The 19,001-nt window shown below is 35.2% G+C and overlaps 1 protein-coding gene across 1 annotated transcript; it reads left to right on the top strand.

The window, feature by feature from the left end:
- The first annotated feature begins 10,258 nt into the window (after window positions 1-10,258).
- On the top strand, window positions 10,259-16,171 carry LOC113781007 (putative glucuronosyltransferase PGSIP8). Its single transcript, XM_027326827.1, has 5 exons — window positions 10,259-10,925; window positions 13,811-14,066; window positions 14,370-14,571; window positions 14,739-14,886; window positions 15,316-16,171. The coding sequence occupies exons 1-5, from the start codon at window positions 10,576-10,578 to the stop codon at window positions 15,854-15,856; spliced, it is 1,497 nt and encodes a 498-aa protein (XP_027182628.1). The 5' UTR covers window positions 10,259-10,575; the 3' UTR covers window positions 15,857-16,171.
- The last annotated feature ends 2,830 nt before the right edge of the window (window positions 16,172-19,001 follow it).

The following is a 19,001-nucleotide window of genomic DNA, read 5'->3' as shown; positions in this document are numbered from 1 at the left end:
AAAGACAGCACCGAAGATAGGACGGCCACACTCCGGCTAAGGCCGCAAATTTATATATTCTGGTTGGGCGGTCATAAGGAAACTCATAAGATGAGGCACGAATAATACGTTGAGAACCAAGTGACAAGACTCCCTCATAAGCCCATATGGAAGATCTTGAGCATATGCTCTGTCAAGTTGGATATTGACAAATGAAGCACAGCAGCGTAGTATAATTTTGCTTACCCGAAAAAGAAAAAAGTTTATTTTTGTGTTACTCCTGAACTCATCTGTCCAGTTCTTGTTTACCAATATTTTGATAATTGTGCTATTGTACCTGAAGTCCCTCAAAAGGTAGGAGATTAGCAACTTAGTAGTTTGCTCAAGTGTACCTCTAGCCTGTTAGGTTTTTAGACTTTTTTAATTGACTTACTGGCAAAACAAAATATATATAACCCATAAAAGATCTATTAAGTCAGCAATTAAATTTTATCTAAATTAAGTTTATGCTGGATTGTGTACTATCATTTGATTCATCTAACCAAATAATACGAATGAATTTAACTCTACTTTGTTAGACTTCCATCCAACCTTTTCCAAACTACTAACCCAAAAGAAGGGGAAAAAATTCAAGGAGTACACTAAATTCGCTCGCAAACGAGTCGGACAGTAGTATATGTTTTTCAATTTCATCCTGTGTGATCAATGATAACATAAGATGCATCAGCACTGAGTAAATTCTTTGCACTGTTTAATAAATTGAAAGAGGATTGGGTTAGATGGTAAGGCGGAAGGGATTGTAAATAGAATAAAAAAAACCGTATTATTCTAATAAACCAAAACCCTAAATGTGAAAAGGATTCAAGCAGCTCTAACAAAATGTCAAAGAAGTAGTACGTAAACATTGGATTCGAGCAATCCTTTCTCTAAGAAAACTAACTTGTACTTTCACACCTTCAATAGTGTAAAGAAAGTTGTCCTTCATCATCGACGTTATAATTAAGACAAAAATGGACTACAACTACAAAGAAATCCTGAGAATTAGCATGATCAACTATACAAAGAGCATGATGCTTTGCTTTGCTTTGCTAGGAAGTAATTGGTAAATGCCAAAAGTTGTGCTACAATGGTTGTAACGATGACGTTTAGTTCTTGCACGAGGAGTAAAATATTCTTGCTAAACATGATCATTCTTTTCAAGAAATGTATATATACTATCTGAGTTATGTGAGAGAACTTAAGCATCCACTAGCCCATGATATTTATTGGAAATCCTTTCGAAAACCGATGTAAACACATCCCTTAGCATGCTGCCCAATTACTGATGTTGAATTATACAATGAAAACTATAAAGCACCATACTAATCGGAAGTTGAAACTCACACGATTTTATGACTGAGAAATTTATTTCTTGTTAAGGCATGCTTTCTTTTTTTTTCTTTTTCAAGGCCATGTGAAGCCATGTTTTTCTTCAAATAAAAGGGGGCAAAAAAACAATTTCCAGCCTTAATAGATATATCACTGCAAAACTTAATGACTCATGTACCGCAAAAAATATAATAAACGTCTTCACCGAGACTTATGTGGTTGGTTCACAAGTAGATTGATTAGCTTCAATTTAATGACTAACTTTTTTAGACAATACATATTTTTGTAAGTAAGTTATTCTCTTAGAACATCTATACGATGAATATCTTTCTTCCAAAACTTTACTACTTGGGTTGTACGTTAGTGTGCACATCTACGCAAGGGTGCAATGTGATTTTGTCCTTAGGCGTCAAGGATAATATCAGAACCAGCCGTTAATGTTTGCAAATATCGTACCTTATACCAATATCTAGTAGTACTTTACGACATTAAATTAATTGACTTGGGATGCCTTTGCAAGTTGCAACAATTGGGAAAAGGCCGTCTATTGTGAGACAAGCAGAATTAAGGTGGCATTATCATGCGAATTTAGTCAGTAGAATATACTTGCTCATTGCCTCATGATGATAAGCTCCAAGTGCCTTACCTTGCAATCTTCGCATTTCTTGAACTAAGAATTTTTCTTGTTCATGTATGTGCTTTTGTTTTCTTTGATGTATCTGCTTAGATGCCAACTCTTGTTATTCTTCTGATAACTAGATTTAGAGCGTCAATTCAGATTCAGATCCCAATCCAAGCATTAATGCCCGCATGCATTTAACTTGGAGGATAGGGAAATGTAAGTGGAAAAGCAGGATATATAGTAGTGGGAATGGAACCCTCTTATTTCCTTGTATCCAAGTCATGGAGACGTAGAAATGAAAAAACCTTGGCAGAAAATTTATCATTTCAAATTACAACTATTCGTTGTCATTTTTGGTTGGGATCGTAAATGCTGGTTAATAATTTACCAACGAATGAAAATGAAAAGCCATAATCTGCTCCACCATTGGAGGAGGAAATATATATTTAAAAAAAAAAAACACATCGTACGAGGATACTAACGACAATTTCACCCGAATGATCACCAGATACTACCTTTTACGAATGCTTTGACAAAATATCTTGCTCTAAGTTACAGATTGTTTAATAGTATTCTTTTTATATAATAAATATTAGGGATAATTTCGTAAACCTTCCCTGAGGTTTCTAACACTTCCACTGATCTCCTATGAGGTTTCGAAAATTAAACTAATCTTCTCTAGACTTAAGCTTTTGGTAATAGAATCAGTTCCAGTCAGAAAGGTACTATTAAAAATGTATTTTGACGTGTGAGATGATCACTTTGTTCCATATATGCCCTTTTCTAATTGTTCTCAAGTTGCTAATTATCCTCAAGTTGTATTAGTAATGAATGAAACAATTAATAAAAGTTAAGGGATATAATTAAAATTCAAAAAGCTGCACCAGCAACAACCTGAAGCAACAGTGATATTTGCAACAATTAGTGCAAACTACAGCGATCATATTTTTTGTCCTTTACAACTACATATAAAGGACACAACTAGCTCTAAAAAGCTATCAAATTATCGGTATAAGCATCTAAATCTAGGGTAAAAAAATTAATCTTTCCATTATAGTTGGCAAGGTGAAAATAAAGTATTGATGCATAAAACATATAGGTATTAGTCAACAAATCAGTAACAAAGGCACGAATTAGTTTTGTCTTAACACAAGATTCAACAAATTACAGACCAGTCAAAAAATCCTTCTACGTAAATTATATAAGGTTGTCTATCCTTATCGTTGTCAAATCATGTTAATCACAAAAATAGTGCCATCTTAGGGTAGCAACCCTTATTCTGGTGTAATTAGTTAATCTCATTTTATTTAGTGCCCCAACCTTTTTTTGTCAAATATCCACTTATAATAAAAGCATAATGTCTTAGGGCAAAGTAGTACTTTAACTACATCTTATATAAGTAATGCGGTTCAAATTCTGACACGGGAGGTTAGTATAATTTTCAAAACCTTAGTAAAAATTAGTGAAAATTTTAGAAACTGCAAGGGAGGTTTCTGAATTTATCCCTAAATATTAAAAATATGAGAATGAAACTATTTGGCGCGTTTTGTGACTAAGGCGTATTTGCCAATTCTCTCACACCAGTCTGTGCCTCCCCCGTGTTTTTTTGCAACTTTGGAAGTATTCAAGCTGCTGGTGAAGGTACACTCTGTACTGCATTAGCATGTAAATTTGACATAATCAATGGACGCCTCACAATTGTGACCTGGCCACTTGCCTTAGTCCCAAAATACTAGTAGTAGTTAAAACAAAGGTCAATTGCTTCGCCCAATAATTAATTTTAGTACTGCCGTAGATGTTATACGGACTGTCAAATACGGCTACGCTTGAACAGTAGTTTATAGCTTGTTTAATTCTAAGTTGACAACCCAAGAGTAGGACCTTAGAAAATTTCCTCCTTTCAAGTACCCTCATTAATGTTGTTTTTTTCATAGACAGAAGAAACACACACTTAATTTAACACGGAAGCAAAGTAACACCGAACACACCGGTCCAAACGAGCAATCTAAGGTGAGACCCTCATTGATGTTGTAGCATGGTGGAAATGTAGTACTTAAATACGAATGCAATTTGTTTTACTTCCTGATGTTTCCGTACAAGACCAGTTTAAAGAGAACTTTTAATGCGGAAAGCTGCTCGGTTCACCAAAATACTAGTAAGCAGAAACATTTAACGGTAATTGACTACCACGAAACTAACCATTGGACTTTGGTCCAATTATTATTATTATTTTATATATATATATATATATTGGCGGAGAGCTTGCGCGGTTGCACCCCCTCAATTTTTTGAAAATTTTAAAATAGCCTTTAAAAATTTTAGAAATTATTGTATTATCTCGCTGTTGCCCCCTCTAAATTTTGGTAGTGTTCACTCTAACCTCATAATTGGCCCCCCCCCCCCTCCCAAAAAAATTATTGAAATCTTTACAATTGTCCTCTCCATTTTCACAATGGTGAACCTTGAACTAAATTATATTACATGATGCTATTTTTTCCCTTTCCATTAAATGTAATTTTTTTTGGTAAGCAAATGATATTTATTTAATATTTCACTTTTCTTACATGTCCATTTCATATGAATTACAAGCCACCCAAACATTCATTTGACAATTCAACTACATACAAATTATTTGTCAATTGTATACGTTAATTAGAATAGACATCTTGTATTCTTATGCATAATTTTGTACCATTGGATAAGATGTAAAATAATGTATCTCAAGCTACATGTTTACTAACAAAAATTTAGTTATTCCAAAAACCTACATACTAAAACATTGTTAGTCTAAACTAGAGGTGGCAATATGGATAAATGGTTCATAATTGGTTTTGACTTAATGGATGGTGGATGAAATTTATCCAATCCATTTAGATCCATTTATTAAATGGATCTAAATGGATTAAATAAAAACCAATTATCCATTTATAATCCATTTAAATATTTTGGTTACTTTTTTTTTTTTTGTATTACCATTTCTTATAATATGAAGATACTTTTTTATGTACTTGTAAATTTTAGGTGTTGAAAATGACAAAATCAATAAATGACAAAAATAATTGGAACTAACCATGAAGATTGTTGTACAAATAAATCACATCATAATCTAAGGAGGAAGGTTCAACTGGGCCTATGGAGGACTAAACCATACCTGTATAAACTTTTTGAAAAAATCACATATTATGACAATTAATAGGAGGTAATATTTAAACTCTTGATCTCCCACCCATCAAGGCTTAATCCTTGAGTTGGCTCCTTAAGTTGGCTTAAAACCAGAATGGAACACAAGCATTTGGTCATACTGGAAAGGTAAATGCTGCCTTTCTTTATTTGTCACTTCTGAGCACAGACCTAAGCAGGCAAGGCACTAGTTGCTCTCTTTATTTTCTGTCCAAAATTAAACTTTTTCACTGCGGTAAGAGAGTTAAAAGGTCGGAACTAATTGAGACACCACGTTTATGATTTGATGGCGGCTGCTAGTTGCCATCATCATCAACGTGTTCATAAGGCCGGTGGAATAAACGCGGAGAAGGCCAACACTAAAGAACAGAGGAACGAGATAGAGTTGAAAAACATGCAACAAGTTTCTTTTATTTTTTATTTTTCCACAAACGTTAACATGCAACAAGTTTCTTTTATTTGGTTTTTAAGTAAATGGATATATATGATTTTTGTGGATAATTCATATAAATTCATTTAATTTAATAATTTTACTTTGGTCAACCATTTAAAATCAACATTATAAATGGATAATTCAAATTCATTTAATTATGAATTATATGAATGGATAAATGGATCTCAATCCAAATTGCCACCTCTAGTCTAAACTAGTATTATTGCACCCCTTAAATAAAAGTCCTAGCTTTTATTTTCGCATTTTTTAGTTATTTCAAAATTTTAGTTAGATTTACAGATATAACTAGATTAAACGGTGCTCTGACACTTTTTTTTTATTTTTTTTTCATCGTAAATGGGGTTTGAACTTTGGAATTACAGCAAGAAAAAAAAAAGCCCTTTTTGATAGCTTCTCTATCAAAGCTAGGTTTCTTTGCTTTTTCTTTCACTACTTTCCTAATTGTAGACGGTGCAGACATGTCTACTTAACGTGTTCCAGCATTGCTCATGCGGAAAGGACCAGATACCACTTGTCAATAACTCAAGCACGGAAAACCTTCGGTGTTTGACCCACGAAGAACGGAAACGCCAATTCTCAAAGTCGATTATGACTTCTGCCGATGAAGCACAAGCAACAGAAGTCTGACAAGGCAGTCGAGATATTTTCATATAGTATTAAAATGAACGGAGTTTGAAGGAACATGGAAGAAGAAAATTAGTAAAAGAGGAAGTGACAGTCTATGAAACAGTCAAAGTAACCTTCGTCTCAACTGGACTGCCCAAAGATATATTTGTCTGTTTTCCCTTTTTTTTTTTTTTTGATCTTTTAGGCCCTTCAAGTAGAACTTATTAACGACTGGTACAGCAAAAAGCAATTGCTTTTACATTTTCGCCGTTGGGAGCTGGGATGGCAGGCACACTCCAATAATCGGAGACCAAGCAGAGTCAAGTTAGGCCCCAGGGTTAGTGCGATCGGTCCAATAGTCTACTCTTCAGGAGCAAGGTCTCGTGCTCGACTCTCTCCCCGTACCGCGCTGAAATCCTTGAGTCGGGCTCTTCCAGCCTAGGGGGATTAGTCTGGTCAATTGACCAGGATACCCCAGTCGACAAAAAAAAAAAAAAAATAGAGTCAAGTTAGACGGGGTTCCCTTTTAGACTTTAATACTACTATGTTGGTGTGAGTTCCGTCTCAGTATCTGAGTTTCTTCCCTTCTTGACTATTTCACTTGAACACAGGATGAAAATTAGGAAGGTTAAGGGCCCGGTCCAATGATGGGAATTCGACATTCCCACCCACCTCAACCAATGAATTACGAGGGAAATGTACATTTCTACTTGGTTAGAGCTTTGATTAGTAATGTGTAAACCACTAAAATTCTTACTTAGTTACCTCAGATTTTGGCTGACCATTTCACTTCCCGACCCAATTGTGGAAACTTGCCAGTTTTGTCATTTGTCATTTGTGTTTTTCACTCGAAAAACTTTTACAAAGAACACAACTACAATATTTTGTAGCAGATGTAAAATCATAACACGCTTTTACTTGCATAATCAGCATCTAATCATCTATAACACCAAGAAATATCATTGAGACCAAGATTTTTTTTTTTTTTTTTGATACGTGAAAAGTTTTGAATTCATAATCTCCTATTTACAATCCCTTACACCTTAACGCCTAATTTTAGCCTACCCCTCTGAGCCAAGACTTGAAGATTATTTTGTCAAAATATTTTTTTTGCACCTCAATTTTTTATGCCCTCGAGTCATTTTTGTAATTCTAACTTTTTAAAGTGCTAACAGGGTACTACAGATTTTTTTTTTTTTTTTTTTTTTAAATCATAGCAGATGGGGGTCATTAACACCATACATCCGATATTCTCTTTGAATGCCTTTTGGTCGCTGTTAAACTAATCGAAATTGAGGCTTTCAAGTAACACTTTTCCTCCATTCCAAGACAGATGTGTCTAAGCTTTTTTAGAAGGATAAGCTTGTTTTTGGGTTAACTAGCATCGCAGTCATCTGGGGACCAATAATTTTGATAGGAACTTCTTCTTATTCTTCTCAAAAATCATGCAAGGAGATCATCATCTCCCATGTTTAACACTCTGGACATCTTTAGTCAACTAAATCATGACTTCCAAAAGAAACCTCTCTACAGTCATTTATAATAAATAAAATATGAATAGTTTTAGAAACCTCCCTTCAAATTTTTAACGGTATCTTTTGGCATCATTAATATTTAAAAAATATCACTTAACTCATCTGCTTTAAATTTTTGTAATATATAAAACCTTTTTCAAAACATAATATCAAAAAGTTCATTTAATTTTGGCTGACCATTTCACTTCCCAATCGTGGAAACTTGGGCTAATAATGCTAATGTAACTAAAACACTTACGATGGCCATTAATTCCTCATATGAATCTAAGACAAACTCGAAGGAGGTCAATGTAACTTTTACCCTTTCGTTATTGGTTGGGGACATGAAAGGCAGAAGAGAGGCGGATTTGTGAAAATGCGCCGTACGTTCAAGTTGCACTGCCGCACCTTGTGATAAGCCGGAACAAATCATGGGCCCCACATATTCTCGAAAGTACAGTTCCCCAAGATATTTTATTTGCTAGAACAAAAGGTATCTTCCTAGATAACTCAAATTGTGCGCTAAGTTTGGCATTTCTTGTTAAAGGTTTTTTCAACGAGTGTTCAATTGACATTTAATATTAAATTTAAATTTTATATTTTATATATTTTTTGTTAAATTTAAATATTTATTATTTATTATTTATCCAACGTGCTGACGGTAGAAAAGGTTAATCCTCAAATTTATTAACGATTGTTCATTAAACACGAATTAGGTAAAAATCTAATAAATAAAGTATGGCTAGCTGTCACAGCATTGAGCACTAAGTTTATGTTTTCTGATAACCGCCCAACTTACCCAACGTATTAAAAACCAACAGCTCAGATCATTAGTTCCATCAACACGTTAATTTTACGCGATTCCTACACCAATAAGCATAGGGGATACGAAAACAAAAGTTATTGCCCACCACAAGAAAAATCATAAAGGTAAAAAGAAAAATATAAATATAAATTGAAAAAAAAAGAACTTACAAAATCCACGTATCTTTAAGCGTGCGAAATTTTAAAAATTGTATCTCATACTCTCAAATTTTTTTTTTTAAAATATACGCCAATGACAATTTGAAGTGATTTGCAAAATTTGAAAGTGGTATATTTTTTGAGTAAATCTTTAATACACCGTCGCTGACTCATTGTGTGTCACCCTCATCAATGAAAGTGGGTAACATGTTGATTCCTTATTTTAGCTTCTTTCCTTAATGAAAAATATAGTTTAATATTAAACCAAATAAAATTAATTAAATAGAGTCCAACACAAAAAAAAAAAAAATCAACGGTTTAACACAAATTAGAGATTTATCTCAACTAAAACTTTGAAAACTCATGGAAGTGGCCAATGATTTTTGAGAAAACCCTACAAGTTTTAGGCTTTTCCTTGCTAGATGTATTTAGAATTCCACTTTCTGTAATGTCTTCCCCTAAATTTTTTTTTCCAAATTCTCTCTATCCAAACAAACTCACTACTACTTTTCCCAATTCAAATCTCAAAATTCATGCATTTGTAGATCCCAAATTTTTCTTTCTCTACATCCAATTACAAATACATACTCCCAAAATATCTTTTCACAGCTTGAAGAGAAACTTTCTTTTCCCTATTTGATCTACGATTTCGTGCCTCTATGGATCCCAAAATTTTTCCAAAATTTTCTTAGTTTTCATCAGTTCCTCCAAATTTGATGAAAAATAATTCTTTTGGTCTTATTAAATGCGAAAGAATGATGGTTTAGGTTGACTGGTGGTTTGGCGAATGCAAAAGTCAGCTAGAAGAGGTAGGTGCAGTAGATAGGGTAATTAGAAGAGAGGAACATATCTTTTGGAGATTTATTGGTGTAATAATCTAGGTCGATTTTAGGATTAGTTTATTAAAAATAAAGTGATTTAGATAAAATGGTAAACTTGCTACAAGAGACAATAAAATAAAATATTTTTGATAAAACAGTAAACTTATTACAATAGATTACTCATCTCCATTAATGAGGTGAACCGACTACACTGTCAGGATATATAATATTTACTTATTATTCTTTTGGATATTCGTCTAAATTCGTAGTACTTCATATGATTGAGATAAACTAATTATCCTATATTTTGTCTAATTGTTTTTTAATACAATTGTAGAAATCAATCATAACCTAATGTAGCCATGATAATTTGTCTGTATGGTTGCACGAAATCAACAAATATACAAAAGTGGGATAAACATATGAGGATTAATATTAAGCAACATTAAAACTGATATCTCAAATTTAATGACACAAATCTCTTAGTTGTTGTAAGATTAGGCCAAAGCCTCATTCTCTCTCTCTCACACACACACACACACATATATATGCAAATAAAGTTGTAGTACAACTCGAGTATTTTTTTTAAAAAAAAAATGAGAAAGAACTCCACCAGAAGTGAATTTTAAAAGTTTTTTTCCCCTTTTTTCGAACGAAATAAAATATTTTCACGAAAACTGGTTTATAATTCGATTTATTAAATTAATAAATATGCCTCCCAAGTCTTCTCCTTTTAAATGCCACCCTTCGATAAGCTCTGCTTGGAGAGACAGTCCATCCCCAACCTTTTGCCCCCACTCTCCTCCCATCCTTCTTCCTCCCACTTTCTTCTCCCTTCCCCTTTCCCCCAAGTGTGTATATATACACAACGCTAACACTCCAGATTGGAAATATATTCCTAATCATCTTTAAGGATTCTTACTACCAGTCCTGATTTAAATATCGCCGGAACTGGAAGAGTTTTCCCGGTGAAATACACATAATGCTGTAAGAAGAAGCAGAGACACCATATCCAAGAGTCAGTACCTTGTGTTTTTCTCTAAGGATATTAACATCGAAGTTGGTAACATGGAGTCTGGGGGACTATCAAGGGGGGAGATAACGGGGCTTTTAGTGATAATATGGATGGGTTTAATGTCGATTATGGTTCGTGTAAGCGACGCGACGAGGACAGCCGTGACAACAACGGAGGCAGCGTCGGCGGTGGAGGCGGCGACGGCGACGGCGACGGAGACGACATCGTTTAATGCAGGACATAAACATGCGTATGCGACGATGATGTATATGGGGACCCCACGTGACTACGAGTTCTACGTGGCTACGCGCGTGATGCTCAGATCCCTATTGAAGCTCGGCGTCGAAGCGGATCTTGTCGTCATTGCCTCCCTAGACGTTCCTCCCAACTGGGTGAAAACCCTGTAAGTTCAGAGCTCTTCTCCCCTTCTCAAACTCTCTGCAGCTATCAATTTCTATTTTGTCAAGGGTGTTTTAGTAATTTAATGATAAGCTTTGTTGCTGTTTTTTGTGGGGGTGAGGGGGTACAGGTAAGCTTTGTATTTACCGCTTAATGTACGACTTTTCTTTCTTTCTTTGGATGTTTGGATTTCTTTTCTGACTCTTTCGACGAGTAGTGGACTCAGTGCTGGAATCATTAGACATCGGATCATGCTTATGGTGGAAATGTTTGATTCTGGAAGAAATACTGGACTTAGACTTAGAGCTGGCCGTTTTGGTCCGGAGATATTTACGAAAATGTTTTTGACCTTTTCTAATTTTTTTTTGGTGGGGTTATTTTTGGGGTGGGGGGAGTGGGGTTTCGGTTCTTCGGACTTTAATTGGCTACCATTGAAAAATATATCTTGTAAGGGCAAAGCTTAGGTCCAATTGCCTAGTGCGCAAGTGTGTATACTGCCATAGAACCATGTGAACACTGAAGAAACGGGCTGAGATCTTAGGAGGGGTCTTCAACTGCTTTTTATACTCTCTTTCTTCATGCCCTATTAATGTAGTAATTTAGTATTTTTCTTTTATCTTTTGGGTTTTTTTTTCCGTTCCCTGGGCCAGCATATCCGCACTACTCTGGGGCAGCATTCAAATTTTGTAGTTTTCTTCTGGGTTTCTTGGACATTTTCCCTCCGTCTTGGGGTTTGTTCCTGCTTTTTGCTTCTCTTGTCATCCGAAATTACAATCTGGACCAAATAGTACGAAAGTGATTGGGATTTTCCACATGGTAAGATGAAAAACAACTGCACTTTATATATTGCATTTCAACTATGTCGGCATTTCATTCGAACACAATAAGTCCCGCATAGATTTGCATATTGTAATTTTGTTCATCATTTCAGTCAAGAAAACAGAAAGAAGGGTTCACCCGGTGCAGTTATCGATTTCAAAGATTTCGTTTTACGAGACAACTAATACTCGGTGTCAAGTTGATGGATTTATAGGTATTAATGGGCTCCTAATACCTATATTATACCATTGGTTATAATTTAAAACATGACACGTGGCATGGCTAATTTTAGTTTAGCAGGGACATGACATTAGGTGCATAATACATACTATAATCAATGTCAGATGTTTCTTCTAGGAATTGTCCTTTTCGTGTAGCTTGGTAGCACGGAAAACGAACCACCTTTGGCCAACCAGAGAGGCCGGTCGTGGTATATACGGGCATCATTTGCCTAAGAAGCGTCCCCTTAGACGCGGTCAAGACCTTGAAATTTTTATGCTGTGCTATAAAGCGTAACACGCTCTAACACGTGTACAGTATATACCGTAATCCTAATCGTAGGTGTTAACCTGCCTACGCTAAATTGTGATGACTGGAGAAAACAACTAAATTTTGTTTTCAGAATTTGTGCGGCAGAATTTGACCAATTCTTATGCATATTTTAGCCATATTCCTTCTTTGTTAAGGCATGAGCGGTTCCGAAATGTATCTACTTTTAATGAGGGCCAAGTCAGCCTTTTTTGATGTGGCAAGCATATAATGAGGAGATCAAAGTGTGGGTTCTCACACGCATTTGCATTGTCCACCCATTTTTTTCTTTTACGGAACAATTTGCTTTATCCAATTGCATCCTACATTATCTTAGGATTTATACATTTTTCTTTTTAGTGTCTCTTTGTTTCGGAAATTATAATATGTTTTCTGTCTCTGGCTTTTCTAAGAAACCCATTGGATATTAGAAGCGTTTTGTTTTATATGTGAAGGAACCTTGACTTTACAATATATTCGCACAAGAGTATGAGTGATCTAGTTTAGATAGATTGTCTTATCATCTTTAGTGAGAGACTCTTGGTTTTAATATAATTTCTGAATTGGTCCTTTTTTTTTAATGTGGTGTGTTCTAAGATACATCTAAGTTATCACCGTCAATGCCCATTTTTAATGCAGTATTCACGTATACATCCAAAAGTTTAGTTCTTGAGGAAGCAAGACGTGACAGCAAGCAAGTTGATCGAAGCCGTTTGAACATAAAATGTCTTTTAAACCCCTTCATTTTTGTTTTACCAGAATACTGGCGTCCAGACATATGGGCACTAGGCTTTGGATTGAACTCTATCCGAGTCCATTAGCATTACCTGTCTCCTTGGATGACCAAATTTTGGACCCTTCATTCTAGCAAGAGAGAATTTTGAACTGCAAGAGAGAATTTTGAACTAAAATTTGACATAGTTTGTGAAACATCATCTACCAGAGAATGTCATTTTGGTTTTCTGCAATAAATCGCTGACTGATACGTGTTTGTGAATTAATACATGTTTTTACCCGCTGGTAGGATCATATGCCTATAGGAATTTGCAACCTGTTTTGTTCCGGCCCTTGTTGAGACTACTCAATTATCACCAACAATTATCTGTAGAAATTTGTTACAGCATAAGATGGGACCTGAAGGAAAATTGGAACTTCAAATTTCTAGCGTCTTCTTTATAGCTGCACTTCGTACATTGTTCCAAGTGTTTGAGCTGTTAATGTGTTCATAGCTAGTATTACTCAAATTAGTTGTCAGAACTAAAATGATATTGTAATTCTGTGCACTTGCATTTCCTGTTACCTCAGTCTACGTACTTGTACTGGAAAAACAGCCGAAGGAAATTGAAGATGGTGATTTACAGAATTCATCCTAGGTCATGCCTTAATTGATAATGTGAAAATCAGCAAATAGTATATTTTTTTAGGTTTACCTTTTGGGGTTCTAAATTAGCACATTTTGGGAGCTAAGGATATCAGTAATCAGAAAAGGGTGATGTAAATAACACCGAAATGTACTAATCATTGTCTTTTGTTGTGCTACAGAGAAGAAGATGGGGTGAAGGTTCGCAGAGTTCAGAATCTGAACAATCCATATACTAATCAGGGCGATTTCGATTGGCGATTCAAGTTGACAATGAACAAGCTTTATGCATGGAGCCTAGTGGAATATGAGAGGGTGGTCATGCTCGACGCTGACAACCTTTTCCTCCGAAAAACAGATGAACTGTTCCAATGCGGCCAGTTTTGTGCAGTTTTCATAAACCCCTGCATATTTCATACTGGTCTTTTTGTGTTGCAGGTAATTAATGGTTTGAATCCAACCTGTGTTTTTCGAAGTATCTTCATCTCAAAGCAAGTGTCAATTTGTTGGCATAACCAAGCAAGCTTTTCTTAGAACCTTTTACTTGGTGTTCATAAATATGTAGTAGCATGCATATTTTGCCAAAGTCCTTTTGGGTTATCATATACTAACAATCTTCTCGCTGTTTAGTTTCGAAAGTTTTTTGAATCAAAGTTTTTAGCTTTTACTTTGCTACCAATTCAATTCTTGAAAATACTGGCCAGATATCTAATCAGTTCCTTTGAAAATTTTCAACTGCAGCCATCAATGACAGTATTTAAGGACATGGTTCATGAGTTGGAAGTTGGGAGAGAGAATCCAGATGGTGCAGATCAAGGTTTTATCGGAAGCTATTTCCCAGATTTACTAAATAAGCCAATGTTCCAGCCTCCTCCTAATGGCACTAAGCTTGATGGACAGTACAGACTTTCTCTGGGTTACCAAATGGACGCTTCTTATTATTGTAAGTATATAAATTACCTTATTCCAAGGTTTTTTCAAATGTTTGACTTGTTTTGTTCTTTTGGGTAGCTCTTACTGCAGTATTCTTGGTTATCATGTTTTGAGGCTTTCTGCATATTGTTCCTATGTTCTCGAATCTCATTATGTTTACTTATTATCTGGTTCAAGATCTCAAACTACGATGGAGTGTACCGTGTGGACCCAATAGCGTCATCACTTTCCCTGGGGCGCCATGGCTAAAACCATGGTATTGGTGGTCATGGCCTGTCTTGCCCCTAGGCACCCAGTGGCATGAACAACGGCATCGAACTGTCGGGTAGGAATTTCTCCGCACATCTCAATGTATCATTAAGTTGCACTCTTTAGGCTTTGTTTGCATTTGCTCATGAAAGCATCATAATTTTGAGTGCTACGATCTATTGTTTTATGGTTTCATAGCGCAACACATACACTCAGAAAAATACCATATGGAATTAATGTTTGAAAGCCTTGTCTCTGGTGCTGATGATTCAGCTAATAAATGTGCAAAATTTGTTTCAAACTTGGTCTGCATAAAAAATTGCATTTCTAGTTAGAACAAATTTGGGTAGGAATGTCGGTTTTTGTGCCTCTGTTTATTAAGCTTTTAATTTATTGCCTTCATGCTCACTGATTCATAAAATTGTATTTCATAACTACCAATTTGTTGTTAGCTTAGACGAACCATCCTATTCTATCTCACCTATTCAGGGCTCACTTTTTGCAGGTACAATGCAGAAATGCCCTTTGTATTTATCCAAGTAATATTTTACTTGGGAATAATGGCAGTGACGCGAATTGCACGGCCTGGTTTGTCTAAGCTATGCTATCGTCGTGAAGAGAAAAGCGTTTTCCTCATTCAAACTGGCCTTAAATTGGTTGCTTTTTGGTCTATTCTAGCAGCCTACATAGCCCCTTTCTTCCTCATTCCCTACACTGTTCATCCGCTTGTAGGGTGGAGTCTTTACTTGCTTGGGGTTTTTGCTCTGTCCTGTATAGCGGTTAATGCTTTTCTTCTACCAATGCTCCCCGTTCTAGTGCCATGGTTTGGAATCCTTGGTTCTCTTCTGGTGATGGCTTTCCCCTGGTACCAGGATGGGGTTGTTAGAGCGCTAGCTGTATTTGGCTATGCCTTTTGTTGTTCCCCTATTGTCTGGGCTTCGGTAGTTAGAATCATGTCAAGTCTTCAGGTTTCACTTGAAAGGGAAGGCTTCTTGCCTAGGTTAGCTGAATCTACAGCTCCTTCTGGGTGTAACAAGTTGTACTAAGATTCTTAAGCACAATGATCTGATGCTTAACAAAAGAAAAAGTCCCGCAAAAAAAATCTCGGGGCGAGAGGCGGCAGATTTTCAAGCCTCTGGAAGTGGGTATTCTGTCGAGCTTCTGGAAGTGGATATTCTGCAATCTGCGTGCGGCCATTGCTTTCTTCAGTTATGGATATCCATAAAGCTGAAGTGATTCTTTCTGGGATCTTGTATCATTTACTCTCTTGTAAAATTGGTGATCCCAATGTATGAATTTTGTTCATCTGTAATCCGTAACATGGGGAAACCGCCTCTAATCTGGAGTAGTTAGATTCTTTCTGAGGTGTATTCATTAGAGAATCGTTGTATCAAGAAAGATACTACAGGGAAAGAACTTACAAATTGACATGGATCAAACTGCTTAGTTTTAGGATTTGATTTTCCTCAACGGCAATGCAATGATTATTATAACATTTGGAAAGCCATTTTTCTCTATAAAAAAATTTTTTTACGATTTTCGTGAATACATTTTTTACTTATTTTTTTTATCTTACATATATCAAATCATTATATTATATTTTTCCAAGCTTTCTTGTCTCCAATTTCCCTTCAATTCCACAAAGAGAAAAGAAGAAAATATCTAAAATTATCCTGAAAATAGAAGTACCAAAGGGTTTAACTAGATTTCGAGTTAGTGTCCGGTGGGATAGAGGTATGCAAATCCGAAAATTTTCAATTTTTTGATCGAATTCGATTTGAATTCAAAAATTTGAAATTGAAAATTTGGAAAACGAAAAGGAATTGGTTTGAAAATTGGGGCCATGATTCTTAATGACTAATAGGATAATACCTCTAACTGACTAATTTCTAATAATGACTTATATATATTATAACAACTAATAATGATAGTATAATACCTCTAACTGACTAAGGTTCCGTTTGATAAAATTGAATCTGAATTCTGAAGTCTGAATTCTGAAATCTGAATACTGAAACAATTAATTTGCTGAATTTTAAGTACTGAAAAAAATATATAAATGTCTGAATTTTAATGCTAAACCTATTTATACTGTTTAATAAATATTTATAACTGAATGCTTAATAAGTTTAATTTGACAATTTTGCCCTTATATCCTTTCATTCAAAAAAGAAATAGAATCTATGATTTAATTAGTTTAAAATTGTTATGTATGAAAATGACAATATTTATTTTTAAATCAAATTAATATAAAAGATGAAATATATTACATGAGGAGTATGGAGAAGATGTGAAAGTCATTAAAAAGGATAAAAGAGAAACTAAAAATCGTTAGATAGAAAATATTATGTTATTTAATCAGATAAGAATTTTGAACATAATTAACAAATAATGGTAGATTTGGTAGATAAGATAAGGTAGTTGAAGTAATTCTATTGATTCTTATCAGAATTAAGCATTCAGTTAGGATTCTTGTACTGAAAAAAATACACACAGGTTCAGCACTGCTTAACAAGATCAGCAAATAGATTTTCATTTATCAACACTCAAAACATCTGAATGTCTGAAAAAATTCAGATTCAGCACTTTTTTATGTTATCAAACAGACCCTAATCTAGGTTATTTTATTAAATAAATTCCAAACTATATTTTTATATAAATTCGGTACCGAATTCTTAATTGAATTCGAAGCGAAATTGAATTTGGAAGTTTTGAAATCTAAAACAAAATAGGTAAACATTTACCGGGCTCAATTTATCGAATTTTTCGAATTCAAATTTGCAAATTACGGATTTCAAAATCAATGCACGCCCCTACCGATGAACACCGTGCCAAACAGGAAACTACCAACATTTTAATTTTATGTGCCACTGCAAGACGGTAACTGTAACACTCAAAAGGTGACGGTAACTGTAACACTCAAAAGGTAAAAATGGTAAGCATTTGTCACCGCTTGTTGGTGGGCCATAATCCCTAATCGGCACAACATCACGTCAAACAACAAAACAGAAGAATACTTTCAAACCCCCTTTTCATGCAAGGTTTGGAGAGCAAGAGCAACCAGGTCCTGATGACCTCCTTTTATCTCCCGTTACAACGTTCGAATTTGTGGACTTTTACGAGTTCTGCTGGAGGGGTCCATGTGCATGTAAAAATATATACATACTAATAATGTAGTGAGAGTGGGCCTCCAGAAAGTAAAATCTGTCTCCTCCTCAGGCTCAGAGAAGAGAAGCTAGATTACAAAATGATTTAATGCCATCCTTGGACCATCCCTCATCGTGCACACCACCCCAATGCGCAGGACCGTTTTTCTGTTTGATCTGAAGCCGCAACACAAGAAGAAAAGGTTTGTGTCTCTAAAGCCTGAGTTAATTCCTATCTTCTGCAGAGAGAGAGAGAGTATATATATACAAATATTTATATATATATATATATATTATTCTAATTAACACCACGGATCAATCAAAATATGTTCTTGCAACCATCGATTACTTAAAGGATAGTGACAAGTTATTTACAATACAACTCTTAATTAACATTTGCCTTACAATCTTTTAGTGACGGATGTTAATGATAATTTCTCAATCTTACGCTACAAAATTACTGGCCGTAACACCAGAGAGAACAAACTACCACAAAATTTCAGAGCATATATAATATTATGCTTATAATTTAATTTTTTTTCTTTCTTTTAATAATTAATGTTGCTTGATTAGTAATGCTGCTACTTGTAGTTTCGGCTATAACATGGCTGGAGGCTTTGTTTGAAGCTGCATGTGGTTATCCAAAAACTCGCACCAGCATAGCATGTCTTGTAAAAGGGATCAATGGAGCATAAGTAGTTCATATTTTTTTCAAGCGCGCCGTAGAAAACGACCCATTGCATTGGACGGGTACTGTTTGCTTGAGCCGTGCAGAGTGAAAAGTTTATATTTAAGCAGTTTCAGAACAGGAAACGACCCATTGCATTGGACGCTACTGTAGCGACACCGAATGAAGCAATCAATAACCATTGGTCAGAATTATTCAAATAATACTATCTACATTCTTTTTTTTTTCCCTCAAAAAAAAAAAAAAATGCAACTGAGTACCTGGTTTCCTCCATCTAATATTACAGGCACTTGTCCGATCCACTCGCAGTTCAGTTCCCTTCGGTGTTAGCCTATGACCCTAGCATATTCATCAATT

Source organism: Coffea eugenioides, chromosome 8 (assembly GCF_003713205.1).
Source record: "Coffea eugenioides isolate CCC68of chromosome 8, Ceug_1.0, whole genome shotgun sequence".
In the NCBI taxonomy this organism is placed as follows: Eukaryota; Viridiplantae; Streptophyta; class Magnoliopsida; order Gentianales; family Rubiaceae; genus Coffea; species Coffea eugenioides.
The sequence above is the reverse complement of the archived record's forward strand: the minus strand, read 5'-3'. Positions and strand labels throughout refer to the sequence as shown.

Bases quoted from the DNA above. Each gene is read 5' to 3' on its own strand.
- LOC113781007 (XM_027326827.1), top strand. From the start codon at position 10,576: ATGGAGTCTGGGGGACTATCAAGGGGGGAGATAACGGGGCTTTTAGTG. The intron at 10,926-13,810 runs GTAAGTTCAGAG...GTTGTGCTACAG, and splicing joins CCCAACTGGGTGAAAACCCT to AGAAGAAGATGGGGTGAAGG. The intron at 14,572-14,738 runs GTAAGTATATAA...ATCTGGTTCAAG, and splicing joins AATGGACGCTTCTTATTATT to ATCTCAAACTACGATGGAGT.